General features: G+C 40.8%; 1 protein-coding gene and 1 long non-coding RNA gene across 3 annotated transcripts in view; one reads left to right on the top strand and one right to left on the bottom strand.

Annotated features, from left to right (window-relative positions):
* LOC138735934 (uncharacterized) overlaps positions 1–27,727 on the bottom strand; it is a 129,085-nt gene that overhangs the window by 70,624 nt on the left and 30,734 nt on the right. For both annotated transcript variants that reach the window (XR_011340020.1, XM_069884609.1), the window contains exons 3-8: positions 27,050–27,124; positions 25,647–25,820; positions 22,597–22,754; positions 19,193–19,369; positions 14,441–14,930; positions 7,668–7,830 (exon numbers count right to left, since the gene is read on the bottom strand). Coding sequence is in view for 1 of the 2 variants with exons in the window: in XM_069884609.1 (XP_069740710.1) it covers positions 7,668–7,830; positions 14,441–14,930; positions 19,193–19,369; positions 22,597–22,754; positions 25,647–25,820; positions 27,050–27,124 (1,237 nt within the window). In the remaining variant the exon portion in view is untranslated. The remainder of the gene's footprint in view (positions 1–7,667; positions 7,831–14,440; positions 14,931–19,192; positions 19,370–22,596; positions 22,755–25,646; positions 25,821–27,049; positions 27,125–27,727) is intronic.
* On the top strand, positions 12,107–23,364 carry LOC138735935 (uncharacterized). Its single transcript, XR_011340021.1, has 3 exons — positions 12,107–12,161; positions 19,102–19,399; positions 22,957–23,364. It is a non-coding gene; the product is annotated as an uncharacterized lncRNA (long non-coding RNA).

Consider the following 27,727-nt stretch of genomic DNA (forward strand, 5'->3'; position numbering starts at 1 on the left):
TCCTCATGAACCTAATGGATTTTTTTTGAGGAGGTAAGAAAAGAAGTTGATGATGGTAGGGTGGTAGTTGTGGAGTACAAAGATTTTAGTAAAGCATTTGACAAGGTCCCCCATGAGAGACTCATTCAAAAAGTCATAAGGCATGGGAATCATGAAGACTTGGCTGTGGGGATTCAGAATTGGCTTGCCTGTCGAAAGCAGAGAGTAGTAATGGATGGAAAGTATTCTGCCTGGAGGTCAATGACTAGTGGAGATCTTCAGGGATCTGATCTGGGACTCCTGCAATTTGTGATTTTCTTTCCCTCCCCCTCCCCCTCCCCCTCCCCCTCCCCCTCCCCCTCCTCCTCCTCCTCCCCCTCCCCCTCCCCCTCCCCCTCCCCCTCCCCCTCCCCCTCCCCCTCCCCCTCCCCCTCCCCTCCTCCCCCTTTCCCTCTTTCCCTCCCTCCCTCCCTCCCCCCCTCCCCCTCTCCCTCTAAATGACTTAGTTGAAGAAGTGGAAGAATTGGTCAATAAGTTTCAAAATGATTGGAGGAGTTGTGGATAGTGTTGAAAGTTATTGTATATTACTAAAGGGTATAGACAGGATGCAAAATTGGGCTGAAAAGTGGCAGATGGAGTTCAATCAGGTCAAGTATGAGGTGATGCATTTTGGAAAAGTACTAGTTAATGGCAAGATACTCAACAGTGTGGAAGAACAGAGGGAACTTGGGTCAATATTTATTGGAATGAACTTCGCCGGAAGATGATGATGAGAATACTTTTTATTTTTATCCTCTTTTTTTTAAATTATAGAGAGAATGAAGAACAAATTAAGAGGAACCCTCCCACCTCCCCAAGAAACAAAAAGAAGAAAAAGTAAGAGAAAGTATAAGAAAAAAGAAAAATTTGCTTCACCTAAGGACAAACCCCACTCCTATTTGGGACAAATAGCCTGACTTATCTTGGGTCCTCAGTGTTGCGAGCACTGGGGGTGGGGAGGGAGGAATCCAGTTTGCAGGTTTTCTCAGTGTTTCTATTTTTTGTGCTGCTCTCAATGTGCCTTAGGTATGAATTCCATATTCTTAAAAATACATCATACCTTTTTCTGAGGCGATCCTCTCCAGGGGAATACAATTATCCATTTCTAGCTTTATAGTGGGCTAAACCTAGTTGGGAAACAGATTTCCAAGAAACCGCTATGCATTTCCTGGCCACTGCTAAGCGATCCTAATGAATTTTAATTAATATTTTGATAGTCTAATTTTAGGTCTTGCATCTTCTAAATTTCCCAATAAAAATAATTCAGGTACCTGAGGGTATTGAATTCCAGTAATTTCTTCCCCCCCCCCCCCCACCCCCAAGATATTACCTAAATCTTCTGAGAAAGGCCTCATTTTAGGGCATGAACAGGTTGAATGCACGAAAGTACCTATTTTTTGACCACGTTGAAAAATTTGGAATGATATTTCTGATTTCAATTTTTGTAACTTTTGTGGAGTAAGGTATAGCTGATGCAAGAAGTGATATTGCATCAACCGATACCTCACATGAATTGTGTTCACCATGCTCTCCCGACATGTCGGACCAACAAAATGGATCAATTTCTATACCCAAATCTGATTCCCATCTTTATCAATCCTTGTTTCGGGGTTCCCGCCTGAAGTAAGGAATACATTTTTGAAATTTTTTCTATGCTCCGTTTTGAACTATAGTCTCTATTTTGCGACTCTGCAATAAGGTTAGTGCTGGGCCTAATTTGTCCCTTAACCAAGATCTTAATTGAAGATAGCAGAAAAGATCTATTTAAAACTGCATATTTATTCCTAATATTCTCAAATGTAAAAGCCAAGGTGAGACACTCCAGTCAAGGTGCATTATTGAAGAAGGGAGTAAATGTTGATAACTGCTTTATTCTGGATGGTGCTGGGCCTTGTAAAATATTATTGGAGTTGAGACAGTTGAGGAAATGAATTATTCTCCACAAAAATATTTTCATGAACTGCCTTGAAGACTAGGCATTTTTGTGCCTGGATTCAGCAGTCGGTAATGATCCTTTGAATATTGATTGTTGCATACTTGATGTTAATGCCATTGAATATCAAAGAACAGGAAAATATGGAAAAGGTAGTCTTCCTGCTGTTAAAGATGGCTATTGCTAGGCATTTGTGTTAAACAAATTTTATTTACAATCTGTCAGCTTAAACACAAATGTAACAAGTCTTGTTACATGTAGGTATGGATTTGTTCATTGCCTGAGGAACTGAACATGGAAAAGAACAAAGATCTTCCCTCCTGTCTTTGTTGAGGGAAGAATAAATAAGGAAACATACAATTCTAATAGGTTTGGGAGGATAGGTAGAGGAATTGTTTCTCATAACTCCTGTGTTCAGAATCAGAGGTCCACATAGTCACAGAATGATAGATCAGAAAGAAATTTGTTCATCCTAGAAGACAGTGGAGGCTCATTGAGATCAAGAAAATGAATGATAAAAATTTAGATATTAAGGGAATTGAGCAAAGTGTGAATTGAGAAAGTGCCACAAACAGGTACCAAGTTAACGATTCACCATGATCTTATTAACACTGAACAGGCACAAGTGGTGAACTTTGGCTTTAACTCAGGTTATGTTTTAATATCAGTACATACACAGTTGGTACGAATTGGAAACAATGTCTCCTTCTCACTGATTATCAACACAGACACTTCCCAAAGAATGCATGCTTAGCCCACTGCTCTACTCATTACACCCATGACTGGGGCCAGGCACAATTCCAATGCCACCTGCAAGTTTGCCGACGACACCACAGTTGTCGTCAGAATCACAAATGGCAATAAGGAACCTACAATAGGGAGATAGATCAGCTCGTTGAATAGTGTAACAGCAACAACCTTACGCTCAATGTCAGCAAAATCAAGGAGATGATTTTGGACTTCAGGGGAAAACAACCTAGTCCTCATGAAGGGCTCAGTAGTGGAGAGAGTCAAGAACTTCAAATTCATGGGTGTCAATATCTCTGGAGCCTCCATGTTGATGCAAACACAAACAAGGCTAGCCAGCGGCTATACTTTGTGAGGTGTCTGACAAGCTTCAGTATGCCACCGAAGACCCTCAAACTTCTACAAGAGTACTGTGGAGAGCATTCTGGCTGATTGGATCACTGCCTGGTATGAAGGCGCCAACTCTCAGGACAAGAATTAACTCCAAGAGGGTTGTTAACTTGGCCTGCAACATCACAGGCACCAGACTCCATTGAGGACATCTACATGAGGCAGTCTTTTTTTAAAAAAGAGCCTCTATCCTCAAAGACCCCCAACACCCAGGCCATGGCCTCTTCACTCTGCCACCATTAAGGTAAAGGTACAGGAGTCTAAAGATGAGCAGTCAGTGGCACAAGGACAGTTTCTTCCCCACGGTCATCAGATTCCTGAATAATCAATGGACTAAAGACACTGCCGTACTTTTTGTGAACTATAATTTTTTTTTATGATGATGCTGGCACAAAACACCGAATTTCACAACTTGTTCATGACAATAATTTCTGATTTTCAAATGAATGCACTCTGACAGCAACATCCTGGGCTAAAAATCAAAGTTTCAACTACCAGACACATCTTCATCTGCACAAGATCCCGTTTGCACAAGAATGCAAAGAATGGAGAGCCTTCCAATTAATTGACAGTGATTTAAAACTTATTCCACTCTTTCTACACTAGTTGACATACCATCACAATTGGCTCTCTTTTGGCCACAAGAGGGCAGCTGAAGTAAAACTGCCTGACCAGACTGCAAGGTTAACAGTTTTCCCTATGTAAAAGGAATGGAGCAACAGCAACACTGCAGCTTCATGGTCAATATTACCAATACCGACAATGTATTCTAGATTTAATTAATTATCTGGTCTTAAATTCTCCAGTTGCCATAAGGGATTCAAATGTACTTATCCAGATTTCTTAGAAGTATTAAAATAAAAACTGACATCCCCAGATAACATCAGGTCAGGCAGCATCAATATAACCATATTATAACAGTTTATGGCATGGAAAACTCCAACAGCCCTTCAAGTCCACCCCAGTACACTTAAACAATTCTGCTAGATCCCCCCCCCACCTATTCTCTGCCCATAACCCTCTAACCTCCTCTTATCCATTAATATATCCAGCCTCCTCTTAAATGAAAGAATTGACTCTGCCTCAACCATTTCCTCCAGAAGATTATTCCATTCAGTCACCACTCTCTGAGTGAAGAAGCATCCTCTAATATTTATCCTAAAATTATGCCCACTTACCCTCCACTTGTGACCTCTTGTTTCTCCCCTGCTCTCAGGGGGAAGAGTCTATTTGCATTTAGTCTTTCTATTCCCTTCATAATTTTAAACACCACTATCAAATCCCCTCTCAACCGTCTACATTCCAAGGAATAAAGTCCTAACCTCTTCAATCTTTCTCTGTACTCTAGGTATTTTAAGCCAGGCCAGGGAGATTTTGATGAAACCTGATCGACTTGAAAAGTTAACTCAAGTTTCTTGGCTCACTCATGCTTTCCATCTTGCTGCACATTTTCCATTTTTAACTCCTACTTCGACCAAGTCCAGTATTTTGCCATTGGATTGCTCATCCAATAACATATGGTGTAGTGGCATACTACAGAAATAGTGGAATGTGCATGCAAATATGCAAGTATCCAAGAATCGTGAGGGTGCTAAACATGATTAAATTTGCACGCTTGCCACTTTTGTCAGCTAGATCTGAAGGCTAATCTATGACAGCCTCTGCATACTGTCTCTTTCTCCATCTCTGCCACTCAGAATCCTCTTCAATGCAGTTTTTTTTTAAATCTCATCACTCCCTTGGATTCCAACATCATGAAGAGTAAGCACTTTGTTTCGCATTGGCGACGCAAAATTACCACTTATTAGTAGTGCAAAAAAACCTGTACTAAATGTACACATGTAACCCAATAATGTAAACTGGCTGACTGTGCAAATCAAAGATTTTTAAAAAGTCAATAAAATACAAAAGCAAGAATCCATAAATGAGTCCATGATTGAGTCGTTGTTGAGGAGTCTGATGCTGAGAGGGGTAGCAGCTGTTCCTGAACCTGATGGTGTGGCACTTTACCCCTTTCCTATCAGTAGCAGCAAGAACAGAGCGTGTGTTGGGTGATGTGGATCCTTATTGATTGCTGCTGCTCTCTGAAGGTAATGTTCCCCAACGATAGTGGGGAGGACTTTGCCGGTGATGTCCTGGGCTGTGTCCTCTACCTTTGGCAGGGCTCAACACTTAAGGGTATTAGTGTCTATACCAGACCATGATGCAGCAAGTCAGCACCCTTTCCACCACACATCTGGAGAAATTTGCCAGGGTTTCTGATATCATACCAAATGTCCACAAAGTCCTGAGGAAGTACAGGTACTGATGTGCTTTCTTCATAATGCCATTGGTGTGTGGGGTCCAGGAAAGGTCCTCTGAGATAGTACCCTCTCCACCTCTGATTCCCTCAATGATCACTGGATCCTACACCTTCCTGAAGTCAACAATCATCTGCTTGGTTTTTGTGACAGTGAATGTGAGGTTGTTGTTGGTGCATCATTCAGCCAAGTCCCTTTTTATACAATCCACTACTTCAGCGAATTTGTAAATAGTGTTGTCGTCGTACAAAGTCACACTGTCATAGGTGTATAGCAGGGGGCTAAGAATGCAGCTCTGTGGTGCTCCAGTATTGATGTAGATCGCGGAAGAGATGTTCTTATCAATATGCACTGATTGTCGTCTTGAGATGAGGAAATCCAGGATCCAATCAGACATTGGAGTATTGAGGTTCAGGTCTTGGGAGTTTTCTGATCAATTTTGAGGGGATGATGGCATTAAATGCTGAACTATTGATGCTGCTTGACCCACCAAGTTCCTCAAGCAGATAATGTTAGCTTCAGAATCTAGCATTTGCCCTTTCCCATGTGACCAATCATTAGATTATTATTAGACAAAGGTTTATCTAATCCATTCAATGCATCACCTAATCTCGTTCCGATATTGATCGCCAAAGCTACCAAATTTCTAATTGCTCCCCATTGCCAAAGTGATTTCTCAATTCTTACTCTGTCCCAGCCCATTTTTTGCCCTAGTTCTTAATTTAATAATGTCTGTTGTCACTGTAGCTCTTGCAGTTCCTTCCTGTTGGGATCAGAAATACATCCCAAGCCAGTTTATTACAGGGTATAAAACAGCAGGAATTATAAATTGCCAACATAAATAATTCTGAGTCAATATTTTTAACATTTTGCATGAATGAAAGAAACCAAATCAGTGCTTGCTACAATCTTCTAAATAGAAAATATATCACATTACCAATTTTAAAAGAAGCTGTTCTTTCTTAAGTGGCCCATTTAATTGTTGATTTGAAAAGTCCTGGTAGATAAATGCCATCTTCACATATTACAAATGCAATACTCTGATCTTATTTATTCCTCTTTTATCAGATAACATTCATTCTAGCAGCTGCCCAATGCCTTGTTTATTAGTCTTGGCTTATTGGTTGGCCATTGAAGAAAGCTTCTCCCGTACACACCTCCACTTTTATGCTCATTATATTTTTATTCATAATTCAATAAAAACACAAATGCTGGAGGAACTCAGCCAGTCTTTTCAGTGTCCAAAAAAAGCAAAGATAGATTGCCAATGTTTCAGGCCTGAGCCCTTCTGCAAAGAATAAGAAGGATGAGCTCATTATTCTTATTCTTTGAAGGAGGACTCGGGCCCAAAACAGCAGCAATATATCTTTGCTTTTTTTGGACACTGAAAAGACCAGTCGAGTCCCTCCAGCGTTTCTGTGTTTTTACTACAATCACAGCATCTGCAGACTTTTTAGTTTCACTCCCTTATTCATAGTTCAGACCAGCACATATTTTAAGTGTCCTAAATGTGACTGTACAAGAAGGAATAGGTGGCCATTCTTTGCTATTGCTGGCAAAGTCCCCACCAAAGTAATGAGAGTGAATAAGATTCGATAAATAGTCAATATTTAAATATAAAATCCTTTCTTTCCTTTTGCCTGTTGGCACAGCTTCAACACCCACCACAGTTCAACTTCAAGAAATTAGCCTTCCATTTCTACTCAAATTTTGGAAAAATTTATAAATCTAGACACCTTTATTGCAGCAGGATTAGGAAGAATTAGGAATTAAATGTTAACCTTGTCTCACAATTCTTTTTTTAAATCTTCATTCCCATATTCAAATCCTTCTGCTCATACAGTCTATCAATTTCCTCTACTTATACGCCCTTAGCCTTGCCCAAAGCATCCTTTCTCCTCCACTAGCTGAAAAGTCTTCAGTCACCTTGGACACATGTACTGCTCATCCCACTGACACAGTTACCTATTCAAAATGGCTGGTGCATTTTGTAATGTAAACATGCTCAATACAAGGTTAATTCCTTGGCAAGCCATCAGTAACATGAAACAAGCTCCTAATGAATTAGGATTCTGGTTCAGTGGCCTCATTGGGCATGAAGTAAACCAATAACTGAATCCATTACATGACTGACAATTTCATCATCTATCTCAGAAAAGTAATGGTTTCAACCTTATCTCATCACAGCAATAAACGCAGATATCTTATTTGTCATGCAAACAAAATTAAACCACAAATATAGAAGTTATTTCATAAATGATGTAACATCAAAAACTTACTGAAGTTGTGAGCAATTTTTCGATTTAGAAGAATATCCTGATGAGAGGAAATCTCATTGACTGAATGCATAACCATTTCATGGGGAGGGAACTGATCAAGGAGACTTGGACAATCTAATTGTATTTTCGCTGCACACCTCTGTCCCCAAATAGATTTTGAGATCTGAAATAAAGGAAGGGGGGGGGGGGGGAAAAAACAATATCAATTTCATATTTTGTCAATTATTTTTAAACAGGCCACTTCAGCCCACGAGTCAGGCGCCCAATTAATCTACAGCCCCACCCCCAGTACATTTTGCACAATGGGAGGAAACCAGAGTCCCCCCCCCCGAGGAAAACCCCCGCAGACAATGGGGAGAATGTACCAACTCCTTACAGCGTGGGATTCAAACCCCAGTCCCAATTGCTGGGGACACTGATCGCTCTGTCAACTGTGCTGCCCTTGGGAGGATAATACTCTCCCCAGATGCTGCGTGACCTGCTGAGTATTTCCATTTTTATTATTTTGGTTTCCAACATCTGCAGTCTTTGCTTTTTCATCACTTTTGTATATATATTTTTTGCTATCATTTTAAAGCGTGTCTTTTAAAGAAGTGTCTATGTATGTGTGATTATACATAGCCGTGCAATGGTAACAAAGTTATAATGCAGATGCTAGAAAGCTGCAGAAACCTGCAACTCGCTGGGTCAGCAGCGACCAGGGAAGACAAAAGATGGCAATTTTGGGCTGAAACCCTTCCTCAGGACTGGGAGCATATTTCATAGGCAGTATTAATAATTCAAAGGACAATTTGCTTAGAAGCAGGATTTTAAAAAGCCATGATGCAAATAGCTTTGAAACTGGAATCAACGTTTCTAACCTTTGTACTATCACACGACTTTACCTTCAGAAAGTACCGACACAGTTTTCGCCATTCCCTTCTATGCATGAGCCTCACGGCCAGATTGATATTACTAGAATTAATACCAATATCCTGCCAGCTTTCATTCAATCCTCCCTGGCATCAATGTCTACTTACTGCTTTATTTCAGGCTTTCAGAAAGGGCATGCCTTTAATAGTCCTGTAGGCAACAGCAAAAATAAATATTCCCACACTTGTCCCCTCACCAAGTACTATTTTATTCACTATCGAAAGGAATAAATCAAAGCTCAGACGTTTGAAACATTTGACTGCTTCTGGGCTACAGAGAGAGTTCAATCTGGTAATGGTAATGAACTAAGCATTCATGATCTTATTAATAATATTATAAATATTCTATAATGTGCAATAATTGTCATAACTTGCAGGCAATAAACATTATCCATAATATTTTACATCAACACATTTTGATGTCTGGGATAATTTGAGTCACATGGAGAAGTTCAGTGAAACCAATAAACTCAGACTTCTGCTTTTTGCAAAATGATAACCTAGTTCCTTTCTGAATGTATCCACTTCTTTAAAAACACTTGAATAGACATCTTTGGTTACATAATATCAGTCATAACCAATTTATTTTTTCTCAACTTATTGTTCAGGCAATAAGTTATGCAAATACAGCTGCCTCTTGTGGTGTGTATTGTCATGGTTTGTACAGAACAAATTTATGACTTTTCCCCCCACATGCAGTTACATTTGCTATGCAAACTTTTATTTGTTATTTAACATACAAGTTCAAGAGGTTGCTCGCATTATCCAGCAATTTTTGAAGTTAAATAGGTAGATATACTACAAAACTATACCAATAATAATTTTTAAAAATGTAATTGCTTGTTCCATGATGTTGAGCGATACTGGAAGAAAGTGGTGACTGTGCAGAACAGTGATGTTACGAGTGATGCTGCTGTTTCAGTCCTGTGTCCCACATTTGATACCAACTTCTGATGCAGTGTGTGCAAGCTTGTGGGTTTCCCCTGGGTGCTCCAGTTTCCTGTCCCAAGGGCAAGTTTATTGTACAAATACAAACCGACGACACAGCGCCTTCCTGTCCTTGGTGCAAAACAGGCAAACACACATACAGACATAGCACATATACCGACAAATAATACATATGCAGGACAAGTATTTTATCTATAATAAATATTGTTTTGTACGAATGAGTGTCTCGGATGCTTAGTGTGAGCAATACCTTAGGTAGTTCAGCATTCTCACTGCCCGTCGGAAGGTGGTGTTCCTCAGCCTAGTGGTGCTGGCTCTAACACTCCAGTATCTCATCGCTGGCAAGAGCAGCTGAAAGATGCTGTGTGCAAGGTGGAAGGGGTCATCAATGATTTAGCGAGCCCTCTTCAGGCAATACGTCGATTTGGGGGGTGGGTGGAGAGTCAGAGATTGCAATGATCCTCTCTGCCACTCTTGTGGTCCTACGGATTGATCTCTGATCCATTTCTCTCCACCAACTGTATCACACTTCATACCAGGACAATCTCGATAGTTCCTACAGAGGTTGACACCATGGTGGCCGTTGGCCTTGGCCGCGTCAGTCTTCTCAGGAAGTACAGTCGATGTTGCGCCTTCCTGACAAGTGAGGAGATGTTGAGTGTCCACAATAGGGTTGCTAGTTAAGTGAACTCCAAGGAACCTGGTGCTCTCCACTCTCTCTCTTCAACCGAGTTGTTGATGTGTAGTGGAGGGTCATCATTCCTGGTCCTCCTGAAGTCCACCATCATCATCTTGTCCACATCGAGATTCAGGTTGTTACTCTCACATCATTTCACAAGATTTTCCACCTCTTCTCTGTAGTGCGACTCATCTTTGTTGCTGACTTGATAACATTGGTGCTGGGTCCAGCGATGCAGTCATGGGTCAGCAGCATGAAAAGAAGTGGGAGAAGTCCCTTTTTCTGAGTGCCAATGGGCCAATCGACTTCTGACATCATACTCCATATTAAATATCTGAATACTCTGAAGTTGCTCAGTACTCCTTCAAATAATGTTTATTGTCCTGTGTCCAATGACCCCCCAATAATGAACTATAATCTTGTATGAAGGGCAAAATTTCGAGAACGTGCATTTATAAAATTTTCATGAGAGTGTTGAGAATTAGGATAAGTTCCTTTCAGCAGTTCGATTTTGTTGACCCTACCAGACCTCCCACACATGTCCCGCCTCTAAACTTTAAAAAGAAATTTAAATTACTGAAGAAAAATATTTTATTTGTGGTGTGGGCATCACAATGACACAGCAGTTAGCACTCTATTTCATACCTCGAGGGACCAAGGTTTGATCCTGGCCTCAGCTACTTTCTCCGCATATGTTGTACAGTCTTTCTGTGAATCCATAGGTTTCCTCAGTTCTCCCATTTCCACTCAGACCCCCCAAGGAAATGTTGGTAGACTAACTGGCTACTGTAAACTGTACCCCAGTGTAGGTTATTGGCAAAACATGAAGGGGAGTTCATGAATGAATGAGAAGACATTGCAAGGATACAGGCCAATAAAGAGATGGAATTGGACTAATTAGATTGCTTTCCAGTATCCAAACGACGAGCTTCCTCCTGTGTAATTCTAGCCAGATTGGGGAAAAAAAAATAGCAAATGGTAATTAGTCAGTAGGTTCTTCTTTGATTCGATTAGATTCAACTTTGTCATTCAGCCAAATAAAATACAAAGCCAATTAAATATAATTAGCATTGAACCAGAAGTTTAAAAAGTGCTATATACAAATAACTACGTGTAAATAAAACAAGTGCATTCAGCAACCAAACAATTATAAAAGTACTGACAGTACAATGTGAGTGCAGTACCACTCAGCACTGGGATTCAAGGTTCAGCAGGGTCACAGCTTAGGGGGGAAAAAAAAGCTCTTCTTGGTTCGAGAGCAAAGGCTCCTGTAGCACCTTCCAGATGGGAGAAGAGCAAAAAGTCCATAATTGATGTTGCTTTTTGCCCTGCCCAGACAGTGTTCCTGAAAGATGTTCTCAATGGTGGGTCATTGAATGCTGAGAATCCACTGTGCAGTTTTCACCACCTGAAGTACTTTACAGCCCGATACAAGACAAATTCCATACCACACGGATGCCACAAGTAAATATGCTCTCAACGGTACAGCAATAAAAATCCGTCAATATCCTGGGTCAGAGGTGTACTTTCTTCAAGCTCCACAGAAAATAGTCATTTTTGAGCCTTTTTGATTAGGAATGGAGAAGTTCAGGGATCAAGTGAGATCATCAGAAATGGTGGACACCAAGGAATTTAAAGCATCATACACGTTCCACTGCAATGCCATTGATGTAAATAGGGGCATGAGTGTGACTTCCAAGCATGCCCAAAATCCACAATGATCTCCTTGGTTTTCTGAATATTAAGTGCCAGGTTGTTGTCAGCACACCACGTGGCCAGGTGCTGGACCTTGTCCCTATAGTCTGTCTGTCATCCTCTCAGATCAGGCCAACCATTGTGTTGTCATCTGCAAAATTGATTATGGAATTAGAACCCCGTACAGGAATGCAGTCATAGGTGAAAAGGGATTACAGGAGAAGGTTCAGCACACAGCCCTGGGGCACACTGGTGTTCAAGGTGAGAATGGAAAAGTGTCTAACTTAACAGATTGGAGTCTGTTAGTCAGAAAGTCCAAGGTCCAATTAAACAAGAATGTGCTGATACCAAGCTGGCAAAGTTTGGCAGGAATCACAGTATTGAATGCCATTGGAACTGTAAATGGAAAAATAAATGATGCTTTACACATACAGTACCCTCCATACAGTTTGGGACAAAGACACATTTTTCCTTCATTTGCCCCCATGCTCCAGCTTTAAATTTGCAATGTTACGAGCCCAGAAGACCCCAAAACCCAGCAGCAATAAATATTCATCAAGACAAATGGTAACTTACACAAAAGTTGCTTTTAATTTTTAAAAAAAACACGAAAACTGAATCACCATCTTATCACTATTAACGAACTTAACCCCCTTCTAATTTTAAGCGCACATGTATGTAAGTTCAGCAAAGTTCTTGATTCACAGTCCAATCCCACTTCTCATTCCTTCAAGTTATCTGGTTGTAGGCAATCTTTATACCGTGCACAGAATTTAACATTTATGAAGTTCACCAAGCTTTGGTGCTTGAAAGGTGAATGGTTACTACTCAGGAAGGTTCTTGTCAGTTTTCAGAGAAATTGGTTGTTCCAGGACACAATCTGATTCCTTCTAATCAGCCATGTCAGTGTCTTGCCAAAGAAACTTGCCCCATTAGGGTTTTCCAGATGATAACCTCTTTCTTTCAGGTCACCACAGAGTTCCTTTTTGTTTCTCTTATTTCAAGTGAAACATTAGACAGCCAGTCCTCTCCTCTTATATGACCCACAAGGGCTTTGACCAGGCTGAACTAAGCACTCACAACCAATCTTCCCACAAGCTTTCCAGCTTTGTGTGTGTGTGTGTGTGTGTGTGTGTGTGTGTGTGTGTGTGTGTGTGTGTGTGTGTGTGTGTGTGTGTGTGTGTGTGTGTGTGTGTGTGTGTGTGTGTGTGTGTGTGTGTGTGTGTGTGTGTGTGTGTGAGAACAGCAAGTTCCACTCCATCCTGGGGCTCCAGCGAATTCTTTCATCAAACAATTCACATGTGATTAAAGTGCACATTCCAGATTTTATTCAAGGTTATGTGTATCCATTTTGGTTTGATCGTGTAGAAATTATAGCATTTTTTACTCAGAGTTCCCCCATTGTAGGGCACCATAATGTTTGAGACATTTGACTTCACAGCCATTTGTGAGTATTCAACTGTTTTATTGCTTCATGTGTGCAGGCATAAGAGAGCTAGGCTTGCTTTGAAGCATTCAATCACCTTTGGAGTCCATAGTTGCCCTTTTTAAAACATCACGGAGGGCACTGTACTCTAATCACGTTGCTTTGACTCAAAAGCTGGGTTTCCAGGAAGGCAGAGAAGAGATGGAAAATCTCATGATATGGTGTGAGAAAACAACCAAAGCCTCAACGTTGGCAAGATGAAGATGATCGGGGACTTGAAGACCAGAAAATAAAAAATCACCCTCCTCTACACATCAATAACTCAGGAATGTAGTGAGTAGGGAGCACAAAGTTCCTTGGAGTTAACTCAACTTGTGACACATTGTGGACACACAACTCCTCACTTGTGATGAAGGCCCAACAGCACCACCCGAGAAGACTGAAGCATGCAAGGGTACTGGTCATGTCAACCTTCTACAGGAGCTCTTCAAGTGTGCCCTAGTCAGCTGCATCAGTGTGGTACGGTTGCTGCAGAGAAATGGATCAGAGGTCAATCCACAGGACCATAGGAGGATCAATGGAGGATCAATGGAGTCTCCCTCTCCCCCCCCCCCCCCTTTCCCCCAGTTGATGTGATCTTCTGGGATTTTTGTCTGAAGAGGACATACAAAATGGTTGATGACCCTTAACTCACCACACACCCCATCTTTCAGCTTATTTCTGTTGGGAAAGAGATACAGGAGTATCAGAGCCAGCTGAGAAAAAAGCTTCTTCCCACAGTCAGTGAAAATGCTAGCCAACTGAAGTGTCTCCTCAAAGAACCCATCAGAGATGCAAATATTCACAAAACAATATTTATTTATTTAGTGTGTGTATACATATGTATGGTTTGTCTATATGTGTTTTATATCTAGTGTGTGCCTGCATGTTTTGCACAAAGGACCGGAGAATGGTGTTTTGTCGGGTTGCACTTGTGCAATCAGAACTTGATCTCCTCATATTCTGCAAAAGAATAAAACTGGAAAATTATGTTCTTCCAATCCTAGGCACAGATTGGCAGCAGAACTACCTGAAATGGAATAAAAGACAAACACAGTTTACAGAAAGTACCTACCCTTTCCGGGGCAACTTCATCCCAGTGGAATGGCTTGGTCTTTCTCACATAACCACTTTTCTTATCTAGGAATGGGGGAGGTATAGGGACAACTGGTCCCTGGTGTAGAATAGGAGGGGCTGGGATGTGCTGAAGTGGAGGAGCATTGGTTGATGTTTGCAGAGGGGATTTTGCAGTAGCTTCCTCCACAGGTGAAGTAGGTATTCTTTCTTTCAGTCCTTCCATTTCTCTTTCATCCTCTTTTTGTTCTTTCCCCTTTTTCCCTGCGATTTGGTTTTCTGATTGCTTTGATGGCTGTTGTTGGTCAGCAGGCTCCTTTCCAGAGGATTCAACTGGCATAACCTCAAACGAAGTATTCTCAGCAATGAACAAAGACTGAGATAGTCTCTTCCAATGCAAACAGCACCTGTCAATGGCATCTACCCACTCATCCCGGCATTTCCTCAAATCTTCCATGCTTTTCAACTGGTCAGTAACTGGAATCCGGAGTCTAAAATTTAAAAAGTGCAATCGAAATATAATGTAAATCAAAAATGGCTACCATCTACTTAGCAAAAAAAAGCAAAACACAAAAGTGCTGTAGGAAGTCAGCAGGTCTTGCAGCATCCATAGGAGCCCAAGCCCCTCTATGTGTGAGCAAAAAGAAGTCCGAAAAAAATGCCTAAAAAAAAAGGCTGGGAGAAGGGAAGAAAGGTCAGGAGAAGGAGCACTACAAAGGCTGAAAGATAAAAGGGGTACTTGAATATCAAAAGGAGAACAGGAGAAGAAAGGGGACAAATGATGGGGGGAAGGAAGGCAGTGGTTCTATGAAGGCAGAGCTGGAGGAAAGGAGAAATGGGGATAGGGTAAGGGACTTGAGAGAAACCAGAGAAGTCAATGTTAATGCCACCCAGTTGGAGGGTGGCCAGACAGAATATGAGGTGTTGTTCTTTCAATTTGCGGGTGGTCTCAGTCCAGCAGTTTAGGAGGCTACGGACAGACATGTCGGCGTGGGAATGGGGTTGGAAATTGTAAATAAGATATCCCTGCTATTGCGGCAGACAGAGCAAAGGTGCTGAACAAGTCCTACTTCAAGTCTCTCTGATGTCAAGGAGATCACAACAGGAGCATCAGATGCAATGAATAACCCCTGCAGATTCACAGGTATTCCTTCCCTTGGAAGAACTGTTTGGGGCCCCAAATTGTATTTCAGGCAGTCACAGGGGTATGTGCCAAGGGGACGATTGGTGGGAAGGGAGGAGTGGATGAGGGAATCCTATAGGGAGCAGTCTCTGTTCAAAGGGGAGAGAAAGGAGGAGATGGAAGATGTGTCAGGTAGTGGGAGAAATGGCATAGGGCGACACATTGGGTCAGGAGGCTAGTGAAGTGGTAGGTGAGGAAGAGGGGAATCCTGTCCTTGATGCAATGGGGGCAGAGGGGAGAGGGCAGGTATGCAGATGATGCTGGATTTGCTGGTGAGGGCTGTTGAAGATAGTAGGGGGAAGCCATGTTTTTTGGACATTTCAAATGATCTTGCCTAGAAGACGTCATCCTGGGAGAAGATGTGGAGATAGAGGAATTGAATTGCAAGAAAGGAATGGAATCTATGCAGGGACAGGATATGCAGAGGTGTAGTCGAGGCACCTCTGAGGGTTGGTGGCTTTGTAGAAAATGTCTGTTGAAAGTTCATCTCCCAAGATGGAGGCAAAAAGACAAGCAGAGATGTACCAAGTGAATTTGAGGTCAGGGTGGAAGTTCCAGCAAAATGGATAAAGTCAACGAGCTCATCATGAGTGTACAAGTCAGCACAAAAGTAAATGGAGGAAGAGATCCTTGACCGATAAAGGCTTGATGCAACAAAAAGGCAGATTATAGCTTGGGACATTCGTGTATCTATGGCGACTTCTTTGACTTGGAGAAAGTGGGATGAGCAAAGGAGAAATTATTGAAAGTGAGGACAAGGTCCATCAGCCAGTGGAGGGTGGTGGTGGAAGGTGACTGTTTGGGACGATTGTCAAGGAAGATCCAAAGGGCTGGAAACATACTCTTCATTGGTTTTCACTTGGTTACAACTGCCAGTAGCAGGAAAAGTGCAAATGACAAACTCTATGTTCCCGGAGCAACTCCGGTTGTTGACCAAAATACTAATTTCCAGCAAAGATGTCTTTGAAAGTCCTACTTTTGCTTCAATCCTAATATATTCTTAAATCGAAGAATTTTTTTTTTGTAGGAACTCAGCACTTTTAATCATTGTGCTGATACATGCTCAGAAAAAGAAGAGTTCATTAAAACAGCTGCTAATTTATTCCCATTGGAGATCATGTCATTTTGAAGATGGTGCAGTTATTAGTCATCTCATGACTACTTTACCATGCAATATTTTGCCATATCTTTTGGTTTGAAGTCAGTTATTTATTTCTAGAGAGGACGTTTAACAATTTCTTTTCTTCTGACATAATATATTCATGGGGTACCACATGAAACATCATTCACAACATTTCATCCGGAAAAAGTTTCAATGAAAGAATACACAAACATGGGTAAGTTTTACAAATGTCATTCTATGCAGTCAACTTAAATATGGCAATATGACTTTTTTTTTTAAATAATAAATAAATTCTATTAGGCAAAATCCAAACTCTAACAATCACTTGTTCAAAAAAAAACTCTCAAATACTTCCCTGTAGTTGAAATCTAAAGGTACCTTTGTACACTCTGTAAGGTAATACCATACTATAACAAGGAAACCAGAACTACAAAATGGTCATTCTTCGAATAGGGAACATAGCAACAATCCAAATTATTTTAAAATTTTAATCATGTTGTTCTTTAATTGACCACAATATTTTTGTTGCCACAGCAAACCAAGTCTGCTTTTCAGCAAAGCCCCGATAGGCCTTTATGATTAAAGCAGTGATGCTTTAAACAAAAGCATCACAGGAAGGGAGGGAAGAGGAATCGATAAAACAAATCAGACAAACAGGTATGAGGAAAGACAAAGCTGTAAGCATGACTGGACCCAGTTTTAGAAGTCTTCTGACAGATGGAATGGCATTCATGTAGTGTTGAAGAGCCATAATAATGCATTTAAATCTCTGAAGGAGACTCGGGAGCAAAAGATAGTACTGAATCAAGGTTATGCATCAATATTTCTCTTTGGCACTACCAAAAGGTAAAATAATATTAGATATGTCAGCTTTAAACTCCAGATGAATGATTGAACTTGCGTTTTTTTAAAAAAAAGTATTTCTGTTTTTATTATCGTTTGGAGCAACAAACTGAATCATGGCAAATTCTAAATGGTATGTTACATGTTTATCTTTCCTTTTATAAAAAGATCAAGTGAATGTTATTATGCAATGGATATCCTCTGACCAATCGAGTCTAGAAATTCAAAGTGGCTTGATGAGGCTTTTTTTTAAACTTTTCATCTTGCTCCCTTTTCAATGTAAATGCAATTTCACCATTTGTTGCCAGACGTAATGGAAGCAGAGCATACAGATTAAACAAAAGACTTTTTTTTTAAAAAACACCATGAGAAGAGACAGAGATGGCTCAAATTGTAAAGCACCTTAAATAAAAACTGGATGAAATGTTTCAGTGTTTGACAAGCATTTTTGGTTCAAGATGAAAACACAATGGAGCTGCAAGAGGAAAGAAAGCCCCAATTAAACTGTGTCCATCAAGAACAGGCATGAGCTGGCAACAGAAGCTTTTAGAAGAGAGGCTTTAAATAAGTAGATTAGATTCTTTATCCAAAATACCAGCGTGACAGATGCTTAATCGACATGATGCAATTTAACACCCAGAGTAATTGTTGAATGTTCCTGTTATAGCATCTTCCTGAAGAAGCCAGCTTTAATTTCTGTAACAGATTAGCATCTCCTTGCTTGGTACCATCCTCTCAACGTAGAAACCTTGATACAAGACACAGCTAGTACATCAGGAACAAGAAAACACTCTAGTAGAAACTAAATGCTGACAGATAAGACCCAACTCGCCTATGTCTCTATTGCCTTACTGAACTTAATTTTTTTTTAAATATATAAATGTAGACAGTAACAGGCCATTTTAAACTCCAGATGAATGATTTAACTTGATTTAATTAAGACATTAATAGTCCACAGTACCCAATCCCCAAATAGTCCGTGCCATCCAATTTACACCCCATTAACCTACACCTTTGGTTTTTTTTTTATATAAAGGGTGGGAGAAAACCAGAGCCCCTGGAAAAAGCCCACAAAGGCACGGGGAAAATGTACAAACACCTTCCAGGCAGCGTGGGATCCAAACACCAGTCCAGTCCCAATCGCTGGCACTGTAAAGGCATTGCACTAACTGCTACACCAACCATGCTGCTGTTAATGAGTCAAAGGTCTCTGGCTTGAAGCACAATGCTGGAGAAAAACAGTAGGCCAAACAGTGTAGTTGATATGACAACGATAAAAATACATAAGCAACGTTTCGGGCCTGAAACAAGGAATGAGCAAACATTGATAAAAGGGCTCAATCCTGAAACACTGGTGATGAATCCCTCTCTTTGCTCTATAAAATGCACTGTGACAGGGTGAGTTTCACCAACATGGCATTTTTACTTCAATCATAGTGTGTGTAGACTTTTATGTTTTACATTGGCTTGAAAATCTGCTGTGCAGTACATATTTTATAACTCTCTACTGCAGGTTTTGATCGGACTGAACACAGTTCAAAGTGGAACATTGTCACAGCAGAAGATGACAAATATCTAATGAATGACAATTGAAAGCAACTTACAAGTAACAGTTTTTCTTTGTGATAATAGTGAAGAACCCATTTCCCAGCTCCTTGTGTACACTTGTTTCACCATCCGACAAGTAAACGAGGTTCAGAGTCATGCCCAGCTGCTCACCTGCTTCACCAAGGCCAAGATGCTGGAAACAAAGTTCTCCTTTACACAGCTGCATGTGGTATCTGAAACAAAGATCAAGTGAAGAACAGAAGGTTAAATACATTTTCTCTTTCTAAATAAATGGGAATTACTTTCCAAGTTATATTAAAATCTTCACCTGAATCACTCGCTCTGAATCAGAATTTGTCATGAACATGACACAAAATTCATTGTTTTGCCCCAGATTTGCAGTGCAAATATTGCTATAAATTACATTTCAAAAATAAATAGTATAAGAAAATAGGAAAAATTGAGATTGTATCTGTGGTTCATTGTCCATTCAGAAATCTGATGACAGAGGGAAAGAAGCTGTCCTTGTCAAGTCACCTTTGTCTTTCACACCATACTTGCATGGTAAAGACAAGACATGGTTTCTCCAGGACCACAGAGCAGATTTATATAAATATAGGTGAGAATACAAATTAAGACATTAACAGTCCACAGTACCCAATCCCAAAATATTCTGGGAGTTCAGGAGTCTGATGGCTTGGGGGGGAAAAAAATTGCCCAATCTGGACACAAGGGCCAGAGTGGTACGGTACTCCTACCAGATGGCAGAAAGGAGGGCAGTTTATATGTGTGAAGACCTTCACAATGTTTATTGCCTTTTGCCTGCATCAAGTGTTATAGATGCCCATCATGCTAGGAAGAGAGCCCCCAGTGATCTTTTCCGCTGACTTCACCATCCTCTGCAGGGTCTTGTGGTCCAAGGTGGTGCGGAGAGTGGGAGGGGGGAGCTAGTGGAGTTGTTCAAGTGAACCAGTGCGGACTCGAAGGGCCGATATGGCCTGTTTCCGTGCTGTAAACTGTTATATGGTCAACTTCCAAACCAGGCGGTGATGTGGTGGCACAGGATGCTCTCAATACATCCTCTGTAGAATGTAGTGAGGCTGGAGGGTAGGAGGTGAACTTTCCTCAGCCTTTGCAGGAAGTAGAGGTACTGCTGTGCTTTCTTGGCTATGGAACTGATATTAAGAGACCAGGTGATGTTCTCCACTAAGTGCGCTAAGGAACTTTATTCTCTTGATGTCTAACAGTAGAGCCATCAATGGTCAGCGGAGTGTGGTTTCTCCAAGGCCCTCAAAGTAGTCAACCTCCTCTTTTTTTTTAAATAAACGTTCATATACAGGTTGTGGCCTGTACACCAGTCCATTAATGACTGCACTTCACCTCTGTGTGCTGACTCATCATTCTTACTGATCAGGCCCACCATGGTACTGTCCTTAGCAAACTTGATGATGTAGTTCAAGCTGTGTTTAGCTGAAGTCATGGGTCAGCAGAGTGACCAGCAGTGGACTAAGTATGCAGCCCTGGGGAGCCCCTGTACTCATTGTGATGGTCTTGGAGGTGCTGTTACTGATCTAGACTGCCCGAGGTCTCCCTGACAGGAAGTCAAGAATCCAATTGCAGAGGGAGGTGTTAAACCCAGCAGGCTCAACTTCCTTTTCAGGTACTGTGGTACAATTGTATAGAATGCTGAGCTGAATACACCGCAATGGACCATGCAAGTCCTTGTTTCCCAGGTAGGTGAGGTCTAGATGGAGGGTAGTGATGGTATCATCCGTAGAGCCATTAGATCTGTATGTGAACTGCAGGGTGTCTAGTGACAGGGGCAGCAGGAGCTTCACGTGCCCCACAAAGAGCCTCTCAAAGCACTTCATGATGGGAGTGAGTACAACAGGGCGATAGCCATTGAGGCAGGACACAGCCGATTTCTTTGCCACGGGGACCATGGTGGCAGCTTTGAAGCTCGTTGTGATCGCGGTGCTTCTCAGGGTGATGCTAAATATGTTGGTGAGAACATCTGCTAGCTGAGCCGCACACCCTCGAGCACTCTGCCGGGAACGTTATCTGGTCCAGCGGCTTTCCGTGGGTTGACCTTACTTCATTCTCTTTTCACTTCAGCCACTGCATGACAGCACCTGGTCATCTGGAGGAGAAACTAATAACAAGAAAAATCTGGAAATGCTGGAATGTAGTGCAGTACATAAAAGTGCTGGAGAAATTCACAGCAGGTCAAAGCAAGATACATAGAAAGCAAAAGGCAGGAAATGTTTCAGGCCGGAGCCCTTTTTCAGAAGTGTCAAAAGTCAGGCAGATACTGGAACCAAAAGGTGGGGGGAGGGCAAGGGGGGGGGGGGGTGGAGTGGAAGATGAAGGGGTAGGAACACAGGCTAACAGGTGGATACAGGGAGGAGATGGCCAGTGCCAAGAGAGGCATTAGTGGGCATTGTCCCCCCAAAATGAGTTATTGTGCTTTAGCATTGCTCATCTCCACATGATACAAGCAACGTGTTTGTTCTGTCAGAGGGAGGGGAGAGTGTGACGGCAGCGCAAAGAGGAGGTTTATGGCAGGTAAGCACCACCACTCCCCACACCACTGATTGTGAGTTTTCAAATTCAGATTGTGGCCCCCCCCCCCCATTAGACTTGTTCTGACCCCAACCCTAGCACCTGTCCATCTCTCTCCTTCCATTATCCTTATTTCTCCTTCCCTATAGCTGTCTCCCTCTTCCCCATTCCTGGTCTCCTTTCTTCCAGTTCCGCATTCAGAGCTACCCCCCCCCCCCCCCCCCACCGCCACCATTAAATCTCATCTATTATCTGTTGGCCTTTGCTGCTCCGCCTACCCTTCTCCCCAGCCATTTTTTTAATTTTGAATGCCTTCCTTCTTTTAGTTCATACCTTGAAGGAAGAAAGGGCTCAGGCCTGAAGCATCAGTTATACATCTTTACCCCTAATGAACACTGTGAGACCAGCTGAATCTCTCCAGCATTATTGATCTATTTATTTATTTATTTTTAAAAACTACAATCTGCAGACTTTCATATTTCACTGCTTCTATGACATGCTCTTATGAATCAGTCCAACCACGAGATTGAATAAAACTGACTGGAATTTTTTAAGGGAAAAAATTAGCTTCTTTTAGCAGGGACAGTTAATGACACAGTTTGCACAACGCTATTAACATACTCATGGCCTCCGTTCGAATCCAGTGCTGGCTTGAAGATTTTGAATGTTCTCCCATGATCTGTGTGGGTTCCTCCTCCTCCCCCCCCCCCCCCCACCCGCCCTCAGTGTTCTAGTTTATTCCCACCCTTCAAAACATACAGCATTGTAGGTTCATGGGCTGCCACGGGTTTTAATGGCTGGAATTGGCTTCTACTGTGTTGCAAATACTGTTTTTTTTAAATTAAAGGACATCAAACGCTGAGGAAACAATAGGAAATGATCAAAGAATATTTTGTACCTGTTCCACTTGACAGAAGCAAGGCCTCCTTTCTGTAATTCTATTTGGCCTTCCTTTATGACTCCAGTTTCTTTTTGTGCCCTACTATTGGCACTTGGATTTATCTGCCGTGCCTTGTTCATATTATTTTGAATGATTTGATTCACAAGATGGATAATCTGTATTCAATGTTGAAGAAATGCAAATTAAGTCACAACATTAACTGTAGTTAAGACATTGGCCAAAACATGCAAATGTTTGCAAACTTTGCTGAATGCTAGATAAAAGAATAATAGTTGGCTCACCAGTAAAAGAATTTAACAAACCTGATGACATGTTCCTTAAAGCAAATAACATGTTTGTACTTTAATTTATTATCAGGAATTAGCAAGGAGGTATGGTGTTTTGCTGGAAATTACCTATTTTGCAATGTGGAAGTTCAGAGTTGCCAGGAACAAGGAAGTGCCATCACTTGCTCATTGATCCACAGTTTCTAATGGAGGAAAAAAACATCTATGCAGATTTCCCAACAGCCAAGGCTGGAAGCCTTCCACTCATCCTGCATCACGTTAGCCAATCTTGCAGCTGTTTCCAAACCCCAGCACCTGATCGAACGAAGAACTGACCACAAGGCTATGCAGCCAGTGAACCTGGACTACACATGAGCCAGCGGAAAATACGGCCCAGTATCAAGTGGTATTTTAGCTTGTGCTGAATTACCAGTCCCCAATAGCAATGGGAGTAGAGCAATGGCAACTTGATATTGTAACTTTGGATTGGGGAATTAAAAAGATCCATTTCAATATCTGTATGGATGCGTCTCAGAATACATACAATCTTCACATAAAGGCTTATTATTTAAGATAGTTTGGCTAAGACTAGCCGCCCCCCACCCCAATAGTTAAAATCAAGAACACCAGGGAACAGGACTTGAATCTTTCATTGCCCAATGAGGTTTTGGGACTCCATTTTTAATTTTATTAACACTTCTTCCTTTTCTGCACGACATTGTTTACTGCAATTTAAATGGTACGTAGAGCACACTTGTCCAAATTTCTACTCAGATCTTTTGCTTTATTGATAGCTAGATTAAATGGAAATATAACACTCCACCTGCACAAGCACAATTGTCAAGGGATATTATAGCTTATTTAACTCTTTAAAGAAAAAATTAGAAATGCTACCAAGGATTCAAATGTTAAGTTCCAAAATACATGTGCCCCATTTAATGAACTTTTATCGTAATAAGAAGATTTAGGGTTGTTCTGGAATTTTGGTGCCATGTTGTCCCTCTCCCAGTCAGTGTCACTCAAGTCATACATGTCAACTTTCAACCTTACACAGAGGAAGGGGTTTTGAATTTTTTGGGGGGTTTTCTGTTTTTGTTAAGTCTTGTTTTGCTATGCTCGTTCTCTGGATTTCCTTATTATGAGAATATTGTATAATGTTTTAATTGGGTTTTTTTCTGAATCTTTTAGCACATTGTATAATTGTACTGTTTGGTCACATATTGTAAAACATTAAAAATAAAAATATTTTAAAGATAAAATACATAAACTATATCCATACAGAATATGGGGTTCTGCTGCAGGCAGTGAAAAGTGATTACCAGGGTAAACTGGCTAAGGGAACCAAGCACCTGTCAAGCTGTAAAATAATCCAATCCACCCTACCAGGGGGGGAAAAAAAAAAGCAAAGTGAGATTTTTATTTATTAGGTATGTATGTATGTATGTATGTATGTATGTATGTATGTATGTATGTATGTATGTATGTATGTATGTATGTATGTATGTATGTATGTATGTATGTATGTATGTATGTATGTATGTATGTATGACTGCCTAAAGAAATCTCTTGGTGCCTGCCACATTGACCACCGCCAGTGGGCTGATAACGCCTCAAACCGTGCATCTTGGCGCCTCACAGTTTGGCGGGCAGCAGCCTCCTTTGAAGAAGACCGCAGAGCCCACCTCACTGACAAAAGGCAAAGGAGGAAAAACCCAACACCCAACCCCAACCAACCAATTTTCCCTTGCAACCGCTGCAATCGTGTCTGCCTGTCCCGCATCGGACTGGTCAGCCACAAACGAGCCTGCAGCTGACGTGGACTTTTTTTTACCCCCTCCATAAATCTTCGTCCGCGAAGCCAAGCCAAAGAGATGTATGTATGTATATAATATATAAATATATATATAATATATATATAATATATAAATATATATAAAATATATATATAATATATATATAATATAAATAAATATAAATATAAATAAATATAAATATATATAAATATAAATAAATATAAATATAAATAAATATAAATAAATATAAATATAAATATAAATATAAATATAAATATAAATATATTACAGCATCGAGTCCACGCTGCTGAAGATCCAGCTGCGCTGGGTGGGTCACGTCTCCAGAATGGAGGACCATCACCTTCCCAAGATCGTGTTATATGGCGAGCACCTGTGACACCGTGACAGAGGTGCACCAAAGAAAAGGTACAAGGACTGCCTAAAGAAATCTCTTGGTGCCTGCCACATTGACCACCGCCAGTGGGCTGATATCGCCTCAAACCGTGCATCTTGGCGCCTCACAGTTTGGCGGGCAGCAACCTCCTTTGAAGAAGACCGCAGAGCCCACCTCACTGACAAAAGGCAAAGGAGGAAAAACCCAACACCCAACCCCAACCAACCATTTTTCCCCTGCAGCCGCTGCAACCGTGTCTGCCTGTCCCGCATCGGACTTGTCAGCCACAAACGAGCCTGCAGCTGACGTGGACTTTTACCCCCTCCATAAATCTTCATCCGCGAAGCCAAGCCAAAGAAGAAGAATATTTTTTTATCTATATATTTTTTTATCTATATATTTTTTTATCTATATATTTTATTGATATATATATTTATTATTGATATATATATATATTATTGATATATATTTTTATATATTTTTATATATTTTTATATCTAAAATATTTTTTCTATATCACTCGAGCAAAGCTGGGTTTTAAAATATTAACTGACTAGCCTACAGCTTTGGAACATTGAAATATTTGACCATTACCTTCACTCCATCTTCAGCAGATGTAGCTTCGAGTTCATAATCATGGTGTATTAAAAAGGAAATGCTGAACTTCTGTCCCTCAAGCTGTTCACAGGACTGGATGGATTTAAATGGAAATTGTTTCTTTATAATTCCTTTTTCAATGTTGCATAACATCTTGGAATTGTAATCAATCTGCAAAAGAAATACGCAAAAAAATAGATTGATAGGTAATGAGTATTAATGTAGCCTGTGTAAAGAACAATGATGGTCAGAATGTGGAGGAGGCTGGAAAATATGAATCGTCATAGGGTAGAAATTTGATTCAATTGCTGACCTTTATTTTTAAGGTTACTATGAACTCTGTTGTGCACAAATTTTTTGGCAATACACAATTACAACATTTCAGAGAGATGTGTATTATTTACAATGATGAGCCAACATGGTTTTATGCATAGCTCACAGGTATGTTGTTAATATCCTGTGGATCACTTTGCCAGAGGAGTCGAAGGAGAAACAAAAAAAAAGTGCATCTTTCGTTGGAAGTATCAACTTCCCACAATTTTCTGGACCAATGCTCTCATCTTCATATTTCCGATAAACAATATATCCAGATGCTTAGATTTTTAAAGCAATAGTGATTGAGATCTGACACATTCTAAGGCCAGCAATCCAGCCACACACATGCCTGGACTGCTCTCCTTTTTAAAGGTCATTACAAGATAAACTTGTAAGTCAGGATGGTGCACGACTTGGAGGCTGCAGGTAATGGTGACCTGGTTACTGGTGAAAGTTGTTGGTTCACGAGGTACCATCATCCGAATAGTCTAGGCCTGGGTGGGGCCAGAGCACATTTAAGGTTGGGGGGAAAGCAGACTAAAATTATAGGATTTTTTTTGTAGTCAGTCGGTGAAAAGTACAGAAGAAACCAACTAAACTCAACTGCTTCACAGGCCCATAAACTTTGAGCAGAGTTGAGAATGGCCGACCTAGGCTAGGCAAGTAACTCCAGTGCATCACGCAGCTATTAAATATCTTAGCCACAGTGCACTGGTGCAGAAGGTAGTGAATGTTTAGGGTGACAGCTGGCTGCAAATCAAGAGGTTTGCTTGGTCTGGGATGATATTGGGCCTTATCGCATTCCTGGAGATACTGAAAATTATCCTATCACAATCCTAACCTGTATTTTGCAGATGGTTGAACTACTTCGGGAAGTAGTGGGCTGCTCACCTCAAGGAGCCAGCATCTGACCTCTGCACTGTCACATTTATGTTCATGAGAATTGTGGCAATGTTGAATCAACAAAAATGTCATTTTAAGTTTATTGATGGGATACGAGTATCTGCAAACTATTTTGTTGAAGATCTTTCCCTTTTAATTTTAAGATATCTTTAATTTGATAACAAAGCTATTATTCAACTTACCATCAATATTCTTTTCTGCCTTCTATATCGATTATACTTGTAGACAAAAAAGTTGTAGGATGCATTTTCAGGCATCTAAAAAGTGAAAGAATCATACAGATACATGTAATTAGATGTTGCATTTGGGAGAATCTGGATGCATAGTTTGCAAAATTATTGTTACAGTCTGAAACAGAACCACAACAGTTCTCAAAGGAGGTTCAAACCACTAAGCAAGTCAGGCCACGTCCGAGGAAGTTAATGTTTTAAGAAGGAAGGTCTTTTATTGAGGTTGTTGACTTGCCCACTGTTTTTAATTCAAAGTGATATTCCGATTTGGGATTTATCCACAATGAGGTGAACATTGTATTCGATCCAGGAATTCAATGATTAAAGAAGTCAGCACAAACATGAATGAATTGCTCAGGGTTGACAGAGTTCAGGCATTCCAACTGGCAGGGATTGAATTCCTTTGATTGGTCTGCTACAACAGCTATGGTTTATTATGTAATCAGTTATATGGTGTGCTTGCTTTGTAACAATAGAAAAAAATAACCAAGTACTTACTCCATAAAACACTCTAGAGCCTCAGCAAGTATATAATTGAAGTAAAAAATGTCATCAGGATACTATTAAGAGGGAATATATTTGAGAACAGTGAACATGTTTATGTAATTGTCCCACCTAACATATTGACCT

This window comes from Narcine bancroftii, chromosome 6 (genome assembly GCF_036971445.1).
Source record: "Narcine bancroftii isolate sNarBan1 chromosome 6, sNarBan1.hap1, whole genome shotgun sequence".
Taxonomy (NCBI): domain Eukaryota; kingdom Metazoa; phylum Chordata; class Chondrichthyes; order Torpediniformes; family Narcinidae; genus Narcine; species Narcine bancroftii.